The 17,480-nt window shown below is 32.0% G+C and overlaps 1 protein-coding gene across 2 annotated transcripts in view; it reads left to right on the top strand.

The window, feature by feature from the left end:
* The window catches only part of LOC143348706 (uncharacterized), a 61,491-nt gene that overhangs the window by 19,582 nt on the left and 24,429 nt on the right, over positions 1–17,480 (top strand). For both annotated transcript variants that reach the window (XM_076779265.1, XM_076779275.1), the window contains exons 2-3: positions 11,797–12,021; positions 13,416–13,993. In XM_076779265.1, the coding sequence (XP_076635380.1) occupies positions 11,799–12,021; positions 13,416–13,993 (801 nt within the window). In that variant the 5' untranslated portion in view covers positions 11,797–11,798. The remainder of the gene's footprint in view (positions 1–11,796; positions 12,022–13,415; positions 13,994–17,480) is intronic.

Genomic DNA, 17,480 nt, shown 5'->3' with positions numbered 1-17,480 from the left:
TTCTTCATTTTCTAAAGAATTTATGAATCTCTGGGAGATTTTTAATACCCCTCGTACGTAGGATTCTATTTTACTCAGCATACTGCACCTTCCAGAGAATGTAACTTTTACTTCTAAGGAGTTCTCAGACTCCTAAGGATTCTTTACTAGGAAAGGTCTTCTGCAAAATAATCGCTTATTATTTTTCAATAAAGTCTCCCTCTGCTTTAATACATTTCTCATGACACGAAGTTGAGATGCGTAACACCAATAAAGAAATATTCAAAATGATTTAATTATGTCCAATTGACCTCTCCATTGCCTTGAAATTTAATTGCTTGAAACTAGAATTCCAATGAAAAATAATGTATTGATTATTGCGAGTGGTTTTTAATATAGATAATAATCGGTAAGAGCTAGATCTAGGTTATAAGGTAGATGACTTACTGTTAGCTCGTCAAGTCCACATTTTTTTATTGTAGCATCATGCTAGTAGCATTCACGACAAGAACCGTGTGAACTAGTACATTGTCACGGAGGAACTGCACACACCTTTAGTATGACTTACCATTTACCGTAGCATTACTTTCTTTAAAATCTATCAGAAGTATGCCTTTGTAAATTCAAAAAAGTGATACACTTTCTTTGGATTGATTAACTTTACTTGGAGGTTTTTTTCTAAAAATACTGCTCCTCGCTTTCTACAGAGTGCAAGATTACTTTTTAAAAGTTTTTAGTATTTCAGAAATCTTCTATTAAAAGATTTGTAAATTCTTCCAAGATCTAGGAAAGGTAGAGTAACAGACATTTCTCGATCTTAGATTCTTTAATATTAAAATACTGTTCTGCAGGATGCAACTTCTGATTTTCTATATTTTTCATATTTTTTAGTATCCTATTTTTTATCAGAGATTTTCAAATTCCTGCAAGATCTCTTATAGATCTTCTAAAAATTTTCATATTCTTTTATTAAAGGACATTTAAATTTCATGATTAAAGATACATCCTCTAATAGATCTACTTTGATATAAGAATCCAAAAATAGTGCTCAATCCATTCTAAAAAATATAATTTTCATTTCTCAAGGTTTCCTATGGTTTCAAGAAGCTAACACTTTAGTTAGCCATTTGTAAATCCATACAGATCTATTTATAGATCTTTTAACCTAGTAATACTTTCTACATAACTCCGATTTTTTTCAGAAATCTTTTTTCAAACATTTCATTCTTGATTACGAATATGTCTTACGATAGATATTCGGTATAATATCCCAAAACATAAATATTACGTAATATTTCCAGCTCAAGGGTCTAAATTTTAATGTATTTCAATCAAAAAGCTCCTACCTGAGAAATTATAAATAAAAATAGGAATTTTTAAGTTTTGTTAATCGTTACAAGCGATTAAAACTCAGATAATAGATTCGTTTTCTCTGTAGACACCAGAGTTCCCTCTTTCTGGTTCCATTACCGTTTCTATAGAATGTAATAACTGTGTTGCGTAGCTTCTATAGTTTCAGGAGTCCTCTAGTCGTTCGTGAATCCTTGCAGGGCCAAGAATGGGTTCTTCCATAAGTCTTCCTCCCAGGAATTTTGTTCCTTGAGAACTGGTTCGAGCGTCCCCGACCGAAACAAGGTCAGGCTTCGCTAGTATAAACGTCTTCCCTCTTGATCTCGCGTGGCTTCGCACCAGCAAGCATTTTTTTCCGACCTTGGTCGATGCTACACCTCTCAACATTCCAGCCTAATCGAACGACACACCTCTCGCCGTTGCGTCCCATAATTCATACACTGTATTGGTTAGAAACACGTTCTTTCCACATGTATGCGTTTACGAGTATTTCGACACGGGCGATTAGGAAGCAATCAGTTCGAATGTGTTCTTTCCTGCGTGATCCATTGTAATCAATATTCCGAGGGAAACGTATGACTTTTAGAAACGAAAGGCTGTAAATTCGTTGCTTTACGTAGTGGCTTTTAATAGAATCTAAAGAATTTTTGTAGTTTTTTTTTTATCGCAACATTTCAGAGAAACATTCGAATCTTCGTTTCAGATTAAGAAGTGGAAGGGAAAATCTATCAAAAAGCTATGTTTCTTTTTTATTAAAGATTACCAAATATATTAGTATATCGGCTTAGGAATATCATTCTATCAGGCCTGTAATATTCAAATAAAATGTTTCTATACTTATTGACCTATAATACAGGGTGTTCGGCCACCCCTGGGAAAAATTTTAATGGGGGATTCTAGAGGCCAAAATAAGACGAAAATCAAGAATACCAATTTGTTGATGAAGGTTTCGTTAAACAGTTATTAACGTTTAAAGTTCCGACCGTACTGAATTTTTTTCTCGAAAATGCGCAAGATTTCGGGGGTATGTCTATTCACCAAAAATTATTGTAATTGACCCCCGCAACCCAAAATAATTTTTCCAAAGTGATTTGAAACTTTTCAATTTCGCCGAAAAATTTCAGCAGTTACCCCCTATCGATTTTTCTTAAAAATTACTTTTTCATTTTTCGTAATTTTGTTTGACGCCCTACAGAAAAGTTGTTTAATACTTTTCTGTAGGTACCCATGAGCTCTACTTCAGAAAAAAGTTTCATTGAAATATATTCACAATTGTGAGAATTATGGCTGTTTGAAAATTGTACCATTTTTATGGGGTTTTTCTCATTTTGCAGGGTCAAGGACCAACTTTTCGAACATTTTTACAATTTGTACATATTTTTCATCAAAATACACGTAGTTTGCTTTTTTAAACATTAAAATCGTCCAATCCGTTCAGAAGTTATGACGTTTTTAAGATTCGCATGAAAATTCGGGCAGAGATTTCTGGCCAGAAATTATATTTTCGATAAAGAACTTTTTTCTCGAAACTGAGTAGGATTTCGGGGGTATGTCTGTTGACCAAAAATGCCTGCAATTGACCCCTGCAACTAAAAATAATTTTTTCAAGACGATTCGGAAGTCTTTTTTTTCACTCAAAACTTTCAGCACTTACTCGAATTTTTTTCTCGAAAGTGGGTAGGATTTCGGAAGTATGTGTATTCATCAAAAATGATTGTAATCAACCCCCGCAACTGAGAACAATTTTTCCAGAACAATTTGAAATTTTTGAATTTAATTGTTAATAACTTTTTAACGAAGCCTCTATCAACAAATTGGTATTCTTGATTTTCGTCTTATTTTGGCTTCTAGAATCCTCTATTAAAATTTTTCCCAGGAATGGCCGAACACCCTGTATATTGAAAACGATCACAGTTTAATATTTATGTCTTACTGTCTAAAAAATTGGCAAGGAATTAAAACAACATATAATACTGAAAAGAAATTAAATGACGATATTTTAAATTAATTTAAACTTCGTTTTATGTTGGCAAATTACATTCTATTAATAACACGGACAATCCATTCAAACGATTTTGTTTCATCGAAGAACGTATATAGTATTTAATTATTTTTATTTTTATAAGTAATAGAAACTTTTAAAAATTCGAAAATGATGCAAAAAGGAATTTTAACTAATACAGGAAGAAATGTAAATTTTATTTTACATAAAAATAATATAAAATATAATATGAATTTGGATATTCTGGTGATAAAAAATTTTCTTAGGTTTGGTATTTTAACGATAGATTCTCTTAGATTCTGTACTCTAGATTTTCAGTTCCAAGGATTGATTGGTATCAAACTGCGGAACTTATATCTCAGAATTTGAACGTTTGACCGAGAAATAAAAATTCCGAAATTCATCGTGAAAGTGAAGTCCTTTTTTAAGTATCCGCCATACGGCCGAGCACGTTTCCGTAGACTTTCTTCGTGTAACCTACTTCCGGCATGAACGGCAGGAAGACTGATGTTCACATCGGGCAAAAGAGCCGCGCATAATAAAGACAAGATCTTCAGACTGGTTTCTTCGAACGACATTGTTATCAGTGGAAGGAAAATTAACCTGGTTTCTGTGGCTTCTAACTGGTTTGATCCACGTTACTAGAGACTAATTTCACTTTGACTGAAAGCCGTATAAATTGAGATTCAGCGAACCACAGGGGTGTATTTGTACAGAGGGATTGCAAGTTTCTGCACCTAACAATGTATCTAATTATTACTCAAAATAACAAGACTCAATGCAAACGAATTTATTGTTAATAAAACGTACCTTCAAGTTTATACTAATTGTATGCAATCTAGAATCAAAGAAAATGTTTAACAAACATTAAGCAAGACGAATTTTTGACAAATATAATTGTGAGGAGGACATATGCTCTAAAGATTATTTATGCTGGCTAATCTTTCGTGGACTGTTTTAATCTCTTTCGAATCTCGTTGTAAGATTTCCTATTTGCATAAATTATTTCAATAGGAAGTAATATTTAATTTAATCTCTTTCGAACCTCGTTGTAAGCTTTCCTCTTTGCATAAATTATTTCAATAGGAAATAATATTTAGTTACATTGATAAATAGACTGAGAATGTATATGTATATGTATATAAGTAAAATATGCTAACTGTGCAAATAGAATGTACAATATACATTTACTGCGTTGAAAATGGTCCAGACTACTATAACATTAAAAAAAGAATTAGTAATTTGTTTTTAGTCTATTATGTTTGGAAAAGTATAATAATTTGACTTTCCAAAGTAGTATTTTTATATTTATTTGCACTACATCAAATAGATATAATAAGAAGTTTAATGTTTCATCCCATATATTTTTAGAGTTTCTCCAAAAATTCTTAATAGGTTAAAGAACCATGTGTAATGATGGTCGAAAGTATTATATAATAAAATCATTCGAAATTAACAACGTGGTTAATAAATTGTAAAATATTAAGTCGTGGTAACGCAATGCTGATCATTTTCCAAAAACTTAAAAATGTCAAAACTAGACCCTGCCTTCTTTTTGGAACAAATAACGTGGTAATCCTTAATTCCTTAGTAAAGATCGATGAATAAAATTTCATCATATTTTATTAAACTGTAAAAAATATTTTATACGTGTTACTGTGATTTAACAACATAATATAAATTGAAAATTACAATTAATATTATTTTTGCGATTAACAACTTAGCTACAATGAAGAATTTAAAGCCTCGATCAGTTATAATACATATTACACTTAATAAGTAATTTTTATACATTTTTAGAAATCAATTGTTGACACTTTTCTGTTAATATTAAATTGAATTTTATGTCTTAAATCCAATAGTGTTTTGATGTACTATTCTATCACTTTTCATACTTATTGTTCAAATTGCATGCGGCTACAAACACTCCACGTAAATATAATAATATTAACGAAAATGTAAAATATGAAATAAATTTTGATGAAAGACCTGTTTTTGTTTTCGTTTTTTTATAAAAATATGCATTTGCATAAACACCCCCAGTCTGTTGATAAAATTTCACACAAAATATATAGTCTCATTTAATAGTATTATGTAACTATACTCAATGAAATACTTTCGTATTAGAAGTTAATTATAATATGAAGTTTCAAGGAGCTCGTCAGATAGGTAATTAAGATATTAATAGCGTCGCGTGCTTCGTAAATCAAACATTCATTGAAAATATCGTCTTTGACACTCTACCTCGTCTCTGACGTATAATTTATCCTTCAGAATAATCCTGACACGTGCAGTCGAGTATTGAAAATATTTGCAAGTAGGACAAAAAATAAGACTGCTATAGAAGGAAACTGAAACTCAATCTCTCGATGTTTATATTGCGATAAAAGTAGGTATTGTACACTCACAGAAACAAAAATCTCAGAATTGTGACATTTTAGTATTTTTTAAATATTTAATAGTCGTTAGATAAGACCTTGATTAATTAAAAAATTGTTCGAATGGTTTCCTTGGCCTAATCAATAAAGGATTTATAAAACTCGATTCTCAATTCTGCGTATTTTCAGTTTCATTTAATAGTGTTTTAACGATTTATAAATTTTGTGATATTTTATATGATCCGACACTTTTCAAACTAATATTTTTAATTATATGTTAATTTCAGATTTCTTCGCGTACATTTATAACACAGATTATTATGTTTGGGTTAACAGAATAATTGGGTAGACTTCTTTTCTATTCTATTCTTTTCTAATTCCAGCAATTTTTAGATACTTTATTTGCGAATCTAATGTTCATAACACAAAAAAGCGGACACTATCGTTACAAAATTCTCCCTGTGTTAGTTTAGAACGTATCAATTTATTTCATCTTCTTTTTCCACAAATCTCATTTAAGAAAAATATAATAACATAAATTCTCCATATATAGAAGTCTCCCAAAACAAATTTAGTGATTATATGAATAATTGCAGAATTTTTTACAAACATCGCGAAATGTAAACAAATTTTTTTTTGTTGAAAATTACTATATTTTAAATTCTACGTATATGGGTCTTTAATGCTACGGTGTAATAATTACCTATGATTGAAAAATAGTATCTTAAATAATTTTGACCTTCGTAACTTTGATTTCTTATAACCTCATTTAAAAAAATAGTCTCATGACTTTTGGAACAAATAATGTAGGTAAATCATTAGTAAATCATTCTATTGAGTTCTGGATATTCTAATACTAGATTAGGTGTTAAATGTTGACCGATAGTAATAAAGTTTCATAGGAAAATCATTTGTATATTACTAAATGTGTGTATGGATATTATACACATATTTTTATTTTTTAACGTTGTATTTAGCTTAGACAGTATTAAAGTGTTTTTGTTTATAAATTGAAAACTCGCGAGTTTCTTTACATACATCGTTCCACAATAAATACATTGTGTTTGTTCGTAAGCTTTCTGCACAATAACTAATATAAGTTTATAGAATAAATCAGTATTTGTCAATTAATCGTTCTTATAGAAATTTTCATTGTACTATAACTCTCGTTCTAATTTATTTGTCAGTCGAATACTCACTCATCTTTTAGTATTTCATTCGTTGTAGCATTTCCAATGTTAGTGATAAAACCAGAAGCGATTAAATTATTACTACTATTTCTATACAAACCTTGTATTTAACTTAGACAGTATTAAAGTGTTTTTGTTTATAAATTGAAAACTCGCGAGTTTCTTTACATACATTGTTCCACAATAAATACATTGTGTTTGTTCGTAAGCTTTCTGTACAATAACTAATAAAAGTTTATAGAATAAATCAATATTTGTCAATTAATCGTTCTTATAGAAATTTTCATTGTACTATAACTCTCGTTCTAATTTCCTTGTCAGTCGTATACTCACTCACCTTTAAGTATTTCATTCGTTGGGAGATTTTTCCCGCCATATCTCCCAGCGCCAATCGCACCTATTAAACCAGTTACGCAAGCAACGCGAACGATTATTGCCACCGGTTCTCCCGCGGACAGTTGCGAGACCATTTTGAAATTCCCTCGCCGATAATTTTCCAGAAAAAAAAAATCCCGTTTGAACGCGCGAACTTGTACGGGGTCGTTAGCTGCGCGTGAAAGTTGCGCAGCGTCCGAACGAGGAAAAGGCGGTTTGACTAGCGCTCGGAAGAGATCGAAGATACACGTTTATAATTTTCGATTAGTTTTGCATTCGAGATAAGGACCACGAGAAAGTAGTTACTTTAGAAACTTCAACAACGATTTGCAAGAGGTTCGTCTCGGTCGTTTCTTTTTTAGAAACCTCGACCAACCCCGGCGAATTCTTCCTGAATAGAGATTACTTCTGAGGAGAGTCCGTGACTGACAGTTCAAGGGATATTTCCTTGTCGCGTAACAATCGTTTCGTTGAAGCATCTGGCGAAATAATACAGAAATCATCGAGTTTAATGCGTGGCTATTAGCGACGTTCTTCGTGCTCGAGGGAAACCGTCGAGTTCTCTCGGCGATTTGATCCCTGCTTTCTTTTGTCAACTTTCCTCGATCCCACCTCGCGTGGATCGCCAAAAAGAAGACAAAGTTCGTTAAATGGAATATCATTGAGAATGTTTGAAAGCAATATTGAAATACTCGTTGTCTAAAATACTATAAATTGTCTAAAATCGCTTTAAATTAAATGGTATAGCCTTGAAATTATTTTATTCGATGGATATTTGCCTTACGATCTTATAGAACTTGTTTCTGAACAAACAACTACTTTTACATTTCATATTTGTAGAATAAATAACGCAATAATAGTTTGTCGTCTTTCACATGGAGTTTTTCTATTCAAACACTTCGTGTGACAATAACGGTATGCTTAATTTAAACAGAAAGTTGCCTTTCATATAGAATCGTTTTTTATTGCCATCTCCTGTTATAATAAAGTGTCATCACTATGACAGTTTAGGTACCGTCAGCTGATGTTCTCTCACGTATATCTAAGCATATTTGAGTATATTTTCTTTCATGGAACATGAGTGAAAAAGGTGAAGAAAACATAAATTTCTTGAAACGTTGGAATACGACGTCCTTCGCCCAAACAATGTTAATCTCGAATTTTTGGAGGAATTCCTTTAGTAGAAAATACCATTTTTGCTGTATTTATATAGTTAGTTTTAATATATTAAAAAAATAAAAAGGTATAAAAGTAGAAAAGTTAAAAGTCAAGTTTTGAGTTATAAAACTATTTTTAAATCTTCATTCATATTGCGTGCGATATTATCACAGTTTTACTGTGTTTGTTCCACTCTCACTCACCTAACAATCTACTTTTAGACGGCACCATTGGCATTCTTTGTGAATTTTTTACGAAAAAACCGTGAGAGTTTTCAATACGAATTTTTCGTTCACTTTGTTATTCATCTTTAGCGGATACATATAAAATTTTTTGACATGCATTACTAGAAGATACCCTTAAAGTAGATAATTTAATTTTAAGTTTATTTTTTATTTTTTTTTATTACACAATTTTTATATTATTTGTTCTTTGATTCGATGATTTGTACTAAGGTCAAGTTTTGGATCAAATTAAAATTTATAAACGTGTCAGGATTTGTGTCAAAACTAAATAAAAAGTCCAGTGTTTATTTAATATTAATTATTAAGACAGATGTAACAAGAAATGGTTTTATATAATTAACTATTGAAGAATAAAATTATATTTCATAAATAGTACGCAATAATAAAATGATTAATTTAATTTCCTTTATTTTTAAGGCCATCTGTCTGTGTGCTCATAATCCTTTTATCTTTTCTTTCTCATATTAAATTTAATTTATTATTTACTAAACACATATATTACTTTAATTAATTTATCATTTCCATTATGAAATCAAGAAATTTTCTAATTATATTCGAAAATTTCTATCATATCTTTGTAAAGGAAAAGAAGTTACGAAGTTGATAAATACCTTATATAATTATTATTTTAAGTACTTCCACATTAAATTTTCATTTGACTTATTATGTGTAAAAGATACATGCTACTTTAATTAATTTATGTATTTTCATTAGAAGGTTAACAAATTTCCATATTATATTAGGGAATTTCATTTCCAACTTTATGGCTGAAAGTTAAAGAATTAAAAATTATTTATGTTAACATTATGTTCTCATTATTCATTTCACATAAAATTTTCATCTTACTTACTATTTTCCAAAAGCACATGCTACATGTATAAATTTCTATATTTCCATTATGTGATCAAGAAATTTCCCAATTGTATTCGAAAAATCATATCTTCGTGAATTAAAAAAAAAATTACAAAATTAAAAGTGATTTTATATAATTATTATCTCAAACATTCCCACATTAAATTGTCACCTTATTTACAATTTATTGAAAAAAGTAGCAAATTTCTAAATTGTATTTAAAGATTTTTCTTCGGAAATTTGTCGGCACGAAAGTAAAAATTTAGTGATCGAATGTTTCTGGAAAACATTCTTCGCCCAAGAGATCGGTTTGTTGGAATTCGCCGGCATGGCTTCCAATAATAAATTAGACCACGACTGCACGCGGAATAGAAAGTTGCAGCGGCCAGTGCAGTGAAAGAAGCGCGCTACCAGAAGCGGAGAAACCGCTGCTGAATACATGGAACGAGGAAGAAAAATTTCCTGCAGGGCTCGATGTCGTCTTCTTCAACTAGAGTCCTCTTCTTCGTTCACGGTTGACATTTCCCTCGTGGCGTCACGATGCTCGTGCTTCCTCTTACCACGTTGCATCGCGTTGATTAACAATAATTCCCTGACACAGGGATGTAATAATTCGACGCGTGCGACGCTAATTGCAGGAGCTTTCATCGAGATTAAGGTATTACCAATCTCACTGGGAACCTTGTCTTCGAATCTCTTCATTCAGACTGCAATTTCCCGGGAATTAAATGTTCCCTCACGACTTCTTACAATTACTCGCTTTCGTTCGATTTCTGCTTTGCTTTCTGCCTGACAAAACACTTTCATGGAAATTGGGACGTATCTAGGGTACTATTTAACCAGAAATTTAAAAAACTATCTTGAGAACTTATACGATATAAATTGTTAATAAACGATTCTTCGTTTTTTTTAATTTTATTTTCTGAAAGTATACGTGAAACAACTGTATTTTCAATATTTTTAAATATTTTTTATATAAAAAAAATTGTGTATATTTTTTAAATACAGGCCAAAACCATGTAGATATGTCTGATACAAAAGTGTCATAGTTTCTTTTTTTGAAAGGGATTTTCTATAAATTTGGTCGAAAAAATAACCTGTTTTCATATATTTTTTACAAATAAACTATACAATTTTTTCGACGAGAGTTTTGCTCACATTTTTATTCATTTTTCAAGAATATATATAAATTTGTTTGATACAGAATATTAAAAATTGTGGAAGTTATAAAAAAGTCCTTAAATTGAGAATAATAATCATAAAGTCTAAAAACAAGTTCCCCAGAAAACAACACGATTAAAGAATACTGGTTTTTAAATTTCTATATTACGTGATAATCATTATTTATGACCGAAATTTCTTTTTTCAGTTGCTCATCTTCCATAACAGTAAAACAAAACATACGTTTACATAATAAACATTGTGTATAATATTAATCTGCATTTAAAATCAATTTTACTAGGTAACAGCGAATAGAAATTTGATGTTTTCTGAAAATATACGCAAAAATTGTAATTTGTACAGAGTTGAAAAAATTTTATTCGCGAACGAAGAATAAAAATATCAGATTCGTTTCTGAATTAACTTCTATTGTCTCATTTTTTAATTTATTTGTAAATTAGAATTTATTAGAGGAGTTTTTAAAACAATATCTTGGTGAATAAAGTTGTAGTCAAAATGTTAGTTCTCGAATAAATCTAAAAATTTTATTCGTTATTCGTGAATAAAATTTACTTACTCTGACTGGGACTATTCGAAATAGTCATCATCCTGTTCAAATACTATGAATATTCGGATAATTGATCGGTGTGCAATATATTGGAATACAAATTCCGGAACATTATTCGCCCCAAAACTATGAAAATATTTAAGACTTACAGAAATTCTTCAAACGACACTTTTTAAAATTTAACCTTGAAATTATTTTCATAAGATTGATCATTTTTTCTCGATCAACTTTTCGACTTTATAAAATTTTTTTTTAACATTTATTTCCGCAGTTATGTTAATGTTTTATCTGAGTTTACACACAGGAAATAATGCTTGTAATTTCTTTGTGAAACAGTAATTCTCGAAAGCAAAAGGTCGCTTTGAAACTCGATGGCTTATACAAAACTGGATAAACTAGAAATTCTGGTATCAGCGGGAAAAGGTTGATCCTTTGCAAAAAACAAATTTAAAATATGTAGAATGTTGTAAAACGAACATGAAAATCTGGTTATTCTGCAGTTTTTAGCATACCATCAACATATCATTTTTGTTTTCAGAGATGCGAAGCGAGGTAGGAGAATGGCTGCCCACCTACGTAGGTTCACCGATATGCATCCTGTTACTGTCATGGTCGCTGCTGATCTATCAAAATCAGCCATCTTCGGCGAAAAGGAGGGTCGATGTGTTTACGGTGGCCATTCTCTCCGAGAGTCTCGCGCATCAGCTTGGACTCCTTTTCTACGCGATCCTTACTCTCATTCGGCCGATTAATCACTTTGGAGGTAATAGAATAAACCTACTAGATTACTGCGAATGAAATGTTGAATTTTACAAAGAAAATTTAACACTATTTAGTTTTAGAAAACTTATTTATATTGTACAAAATAACTTCCATCTGCATGAACATTTTGCTAATGTCTAACAGGGACATAAATACCATTTTCTTTTTAATCTGATGTGTTAGGTTTGACAACTTTCTTGGCCCTTTTGATTTCCTCTTCATTGAGAAAATTCGAATTAGATCTATAGGAGTTTGATAAATGCAGTTGAATTTCATACTTTAAATCATTCAAAATTGTTGTTTGTAAGGTCTACAGTATAGTGTAATATGTGTAATAGTGAATATGTCTTCCTCTATTTACGAGGATTGGACGTTATATTTTCAATTTATTGTACATTTTATTGAACATATTGGCAGTATATATTTGCCGTTATGCATTATAATAGTATGTAGAACGGAATAATCATACAGTACATACTCCATCAAATTGTTAGAAGAATATCCCTATGTAATTATCGTACTATTCAATGACGGTTAAAACGGAAGACAAAAAACAAAGACTTAAACCTATTATCTGATTTTTAATCCCTTCAATTGATAAAGATTCTATTGCTATTTATAATTTCTACATAATGTGAAATGTGATAGTTTACATTAGAAACATGCCTATAAATATCATTGTGTAATACGAGATTTGAGGCTTTAGCGGCCGGATGCCGCGTCTAGGTTCAGCTGATCTATTAAAAATCTCTGATTGGCTGACGCATTGTTCCACGTCAGTGACCACGCGAATAAAAGGACTTCCTGAAAACATGGGACTTTGCCATCAGAGCCTAATAGCCCTGAAGATACAGATAGCAACCGTTACAGCGTTTGCGAAACATTGACGATCGGCTGAACCTAAACGCGGCATCCACCCGGAAGCCATATTGTTAAGGATTCAAATAGAATCTCAACGTGATTGCGTTTACGATAGGGACGTGATCTCCCTATTTTTGACTATTAGGAACTTTATGGTCATTATTAGTAAAGGAAGCTCTAAACTTCATTCGGGATTTGGAGTTCTTGGAAATCATGGATTTCATTAATTCCTCTTATGTCAAATATATTTTACAAGACTTATCAATCAACCCTTGTATTTATTTCGTTAACTCAACTAGTATACACTGTTTATTTAATCGAAGACGTTTCGATCATTGACATTACTAACTTACATTACAGACATTGACGTAATCTTTCTAATCAATATCAAATTTCTCACGTGAATTCCCACCACTTTCAACTACTATTTCATTCGAATTAATTGCCCATCAGAATAACTTCCTCTTCAGGTCTTTTTATCTACTATCAGCCAACTACGTTTCGCATATAGCGTTAATTTCGTTCAATTCGCAGAGTTCTGCTCGACCCTGGTCTGGATGCTGAACTCGTCCAGCATCCTCCAGGAACTGACGTTAACCTCGATCGCGATCTTCACCGCGATCAGCACCAGAGACGAGGGTCTACGCCTCACGAAGAACCATCTAAAGTATCACCTGGTCAGTCTCAGCGTGATCGGTGCCTGCGTCGGTGTGACGGGCGTCCTGAACTTTGAACCGGAATTCTGCGTCTTCATGGCCCAGGAGATTTCCATGAAATATGGCGTCTTCGTCAACTCCCTGCGGTGTTTGTTACTGTTGACCACGTTGATCAGCTTGCTGGCAGCTTTGTTCAGAAGCGTCTGTCGCACACGAAAGGCCGAACTGCTGAAGTCAGTGTCGGATCTGTCGGAGACCAGTTCGAAGAACTCCTCCGGGGCGTTCGAATGTCATCCTCAGCACTGGGATCCTTCCAGTGGGTCCTGCACCAGCGGGTCTACCAACAGCAGAGCCTGTCTCAGGAAGAAGAGAGTCCAGGTGGACGAGGCCAGCGGGAGATCCACCATTTACAGCATCCTCTTCGTCTGCTACGTCTTTCAACATTTACCTATCTTGGTAAGCTACCTTCTTCGATATCTTCCCCAATATTTTGGTTTCTTACTGTATCTCTTTTTACATTACGTTAATCATTTTCACAATTTATTTTCAGGCTAAGGACAATTCGAAATATAATAATTATTTAAAATTTAAAAAGAAAGTATTTGATTTTGTGCTTTAAATTTTCAAAATAAAATATTTCATTTTATCTTTTAAATTATCAAAATAAAATATTTATTTCATGCTAGAGTCTTACATTATCAAAATAAAATATTTTACTTGCTAAAATTACATTTCACATTTGAAATACTATTTTATTTTAATTTTAAAGTATGTATTATTTAAAATAGTATTCGAAATAGTTTTTCCAGGAATATTATCCAGCTCTGTTCCCAGTAATAGTTGCTAGATTATTATTTTACACCAGACCTGACTATTTTTAAAAGTGTTAATTGATATACTATTTTAAAAATAACATTTTTGAAATTGTTAGTTATTGACAAATGCACGTGATTCTTTAAATATTCTACAAAGTCAGACAACACAAGTTCCATTCAACAACACCCTTCGTATGTACATGTGTTGTTACGTATAAATATAATGTATACAGTTGAAAGTGTACACTAAATTTTGTGGGCAACTCTTTTTGAAAATCGGTATAAAATGGAAATTTGTGTTACCATTTACGTTTTACCATTGTTAATAGTACGATTTTTCATTCAAATTTTTGATAACTATTATTAGTAACGTAAAAGAATCGTAACTGGGAAAATTAGAGTAAACTAGTAGCTTAACCGTTTCAAGCAACCAAAATATATTAAAAAAAAATATTTGTAACTAAAAACACTTTAATTCAAAATATAATTAGTGGTTATCCTATAACTTTTCTTTATTTTGGTTATAACAGTTATGATCGCTGCAATAAATTGATACTCGTTTCACGATTGGTCTCTACTATCACATACGCAAGCAGAAACGTTAGTTATTCTTGATAGTAGTTGTAAGAATTAGTACGAGGCTTTTGCAGTTGAAAGTGAAAAATAGTAAAACATGTGCGGCCTATATACGAGAGTTAATTATTATTTTCGAATCGATTTTCCCCAGATAATTGTTACCTTACAATATTTATTGTGGTAAGCGAGAAACGTGACATTTATTAAATCCGTTTTAAAGTGGTTTCGATCGAGGTGACTCAGCCATATGTAGCGTATTTTGTACTAATCCACTAAATAACAGGCGACCAGCGAGCCGTGACAATGTTACGCGTCTAAAACCTGCGGATATAACTTATTTCTGCTTATCGTTCGGAAACGATTAAAAATATGCGATTACAAGGCCGCTCTCTAATACTCTGGCGTGACCATTACATAATTCGTTCATTAAATTTTATTATAACCGCAATTCTTTCCTAATAATGCGATCGTTTAATTCACACCCAAACTGCGCGATTAAACTACAAATTATTATTTTGTTATTCGGAGGTGAAAATAAAAAATTTGCATTTTAGCTTTGAATATTCTATTTTAGTAGGTATTCTATTTCATTTCAAACTTCAGAAATAGGTCGAAGCATTTGAAAATAATTTCGTCGAACAATATTCAATAAAAATCAGTAAATAATTACGAGAATTTTAACAATCGAGGATATATGTATTGTTTTTCTAAAACGAGTCATTTGTCGTTTTTCTTAATTCAGAGAAAGAAAAATCTGCTTGAGAAATTCCGTCCTAATTGAACTAATTTGATCTCAAAGTTAGGTAATTTTATTCGCGATTAACGAATAAAACTTGTAGATTCATTCTTTAACTAATTTTTCCATACTAACTGGATGTCAGTTTAAAAAGTTCTTTAATGAATTATAACTTACGAATTAAACTTTTTTTACCGTATTAAGTGCTGCATTAGTGTAAATCGTGCAAATCTGTACTAAATATGGTTCTAATAAAGAAATGCAATCCGTTATGTACGGGTTACTTGTATTTCTAATCCAGTATTTAAAGAACATGATTCTATAATGTTTTTTATCCAACGTGACAATTTCTGTTTGCCTCTTACAGGTTAGGATCAATAATTATAAAATCTCTATGCCTCGAGTAAAGAAGTTCTTTAATCAAGACATTATTATAAATTCATGCAATATAATTTTCCAATTGCTTCCAAAATTTTTAAAATCGTCCACGTCTATAGGACCTATGCCACACGTTGGGAAACATTGCTCTAAACTGTTCCGTGAAGTCAATATTTATACTATAAAATTATAGAATCTTATTGTCGATCAGAGAATTTTGCATCATTGTTCGCATGAAACGAACCGTAAGGTCGTGGAGCGTGAAAAGGGTTCCCCTCGTAAGCAGGAAACCGGCTCGAATGCCTGTTATCCGGAAGTTGACGAGTCACCGATCATGTTCCCTTTTCTCTACGCCGAAATTCCGTTCAGCGGCGAGAAAGTTGGACAGAGGAAAATCTCGTGCTGTTTCGAACGTTCGATTTGTTTAATATACGCGTGCGTGACACTTTATTGTATTTTATGATTGATAAATATTTATAGTGCGTCGCATCCAAAGAGAAACAGGAAGGGAGAAGACGCGAAAACGCGTCGAAATATTCGAAAGTGCGAGCTTAATACGGACGACGACCTCGATGTCAAACTTGATTAAGATTCGGTCGACAGGTAAAATGATCGCAGGAGAAACTCCCCTGACCTTCCTTGTGAATATTTATAATCGACTGCGTGACGTATTCTGTTTATAATCGCGCCCAGTGGCCGCCATTGAATCAGGTTGCTCTCGTGCTGGCGTTGAAGTCTCCGCTGTTTGAGTTTACTCGATAATTTACTCGTTCTTCGGGAATTAAAAACAGCACAATTCCATTTTCTAATATTGTACGAATTATTTGTACGTTATCGAACTTATCTAGCAATATTTAAAATAACACAAAAATCTCATTTTTAAGTTGTTTCTCAATGACAGATAATCAAAAGAATTCCAGTTCAGGAAACGTGCTGTTTTGACAATCGTCAATGTAATACTGTGAATAGTAGATTGGATTTCTAAACAGCATAAATTGTAGTTTCTAGATTGTTCGTTGGACCTGTTACCTACTGTTAATTTTTAATTGGATGTAAAAAGACAACTTTTGGTCGAAATAAATAGCGTGAAAGGTGGTAAATTTCTGAACGAAAATAGTAGAAAATATAATTAAAGAGAAGAATATGTATTCTGTGTTCTTTTTATCGCGATTTCAAGCATTCGTTTCCAATTATAACGAATTGGAAATTACGGTGAGTCGCGTTTCAACTGTGTAAATTAGGATTCGTGTGGATGTTCGTTTCCAGACGGTAAAGTAAGTGTTACAGAGGTACGTTTCTATTGGTAATATATCAAGTATTTATCTGCATGCTCGCGGGAGACAAAAAGAATCTTGGGTTCATTTACTTAGCATTGCAAATGTTCGAACAACTTGCCATGAATGGAGCGTGGAAAAAGTGGGGCAAAAATGATATTCGA

This window comes from Colletes latitarsis, chromosome 2, assembly GCF_051014445.1.
Source record: "Colletes latitarsis isolate SP2378_abdomen chromosome 2, iyColLati1, whole genome shotgun sequence".
Classification (NCBI taxonomy): Eukaryota; Metazoa; Arthropoda; class Insecta; order Hymenoptera; family Colletidae; genus Colletes; species Colletes latitarsis.
The sequence above is the reverse complement of the archived record's forward strand: the minus strand, read 5'-3'. Positions and strand labels throughout refer to the sequence as shown.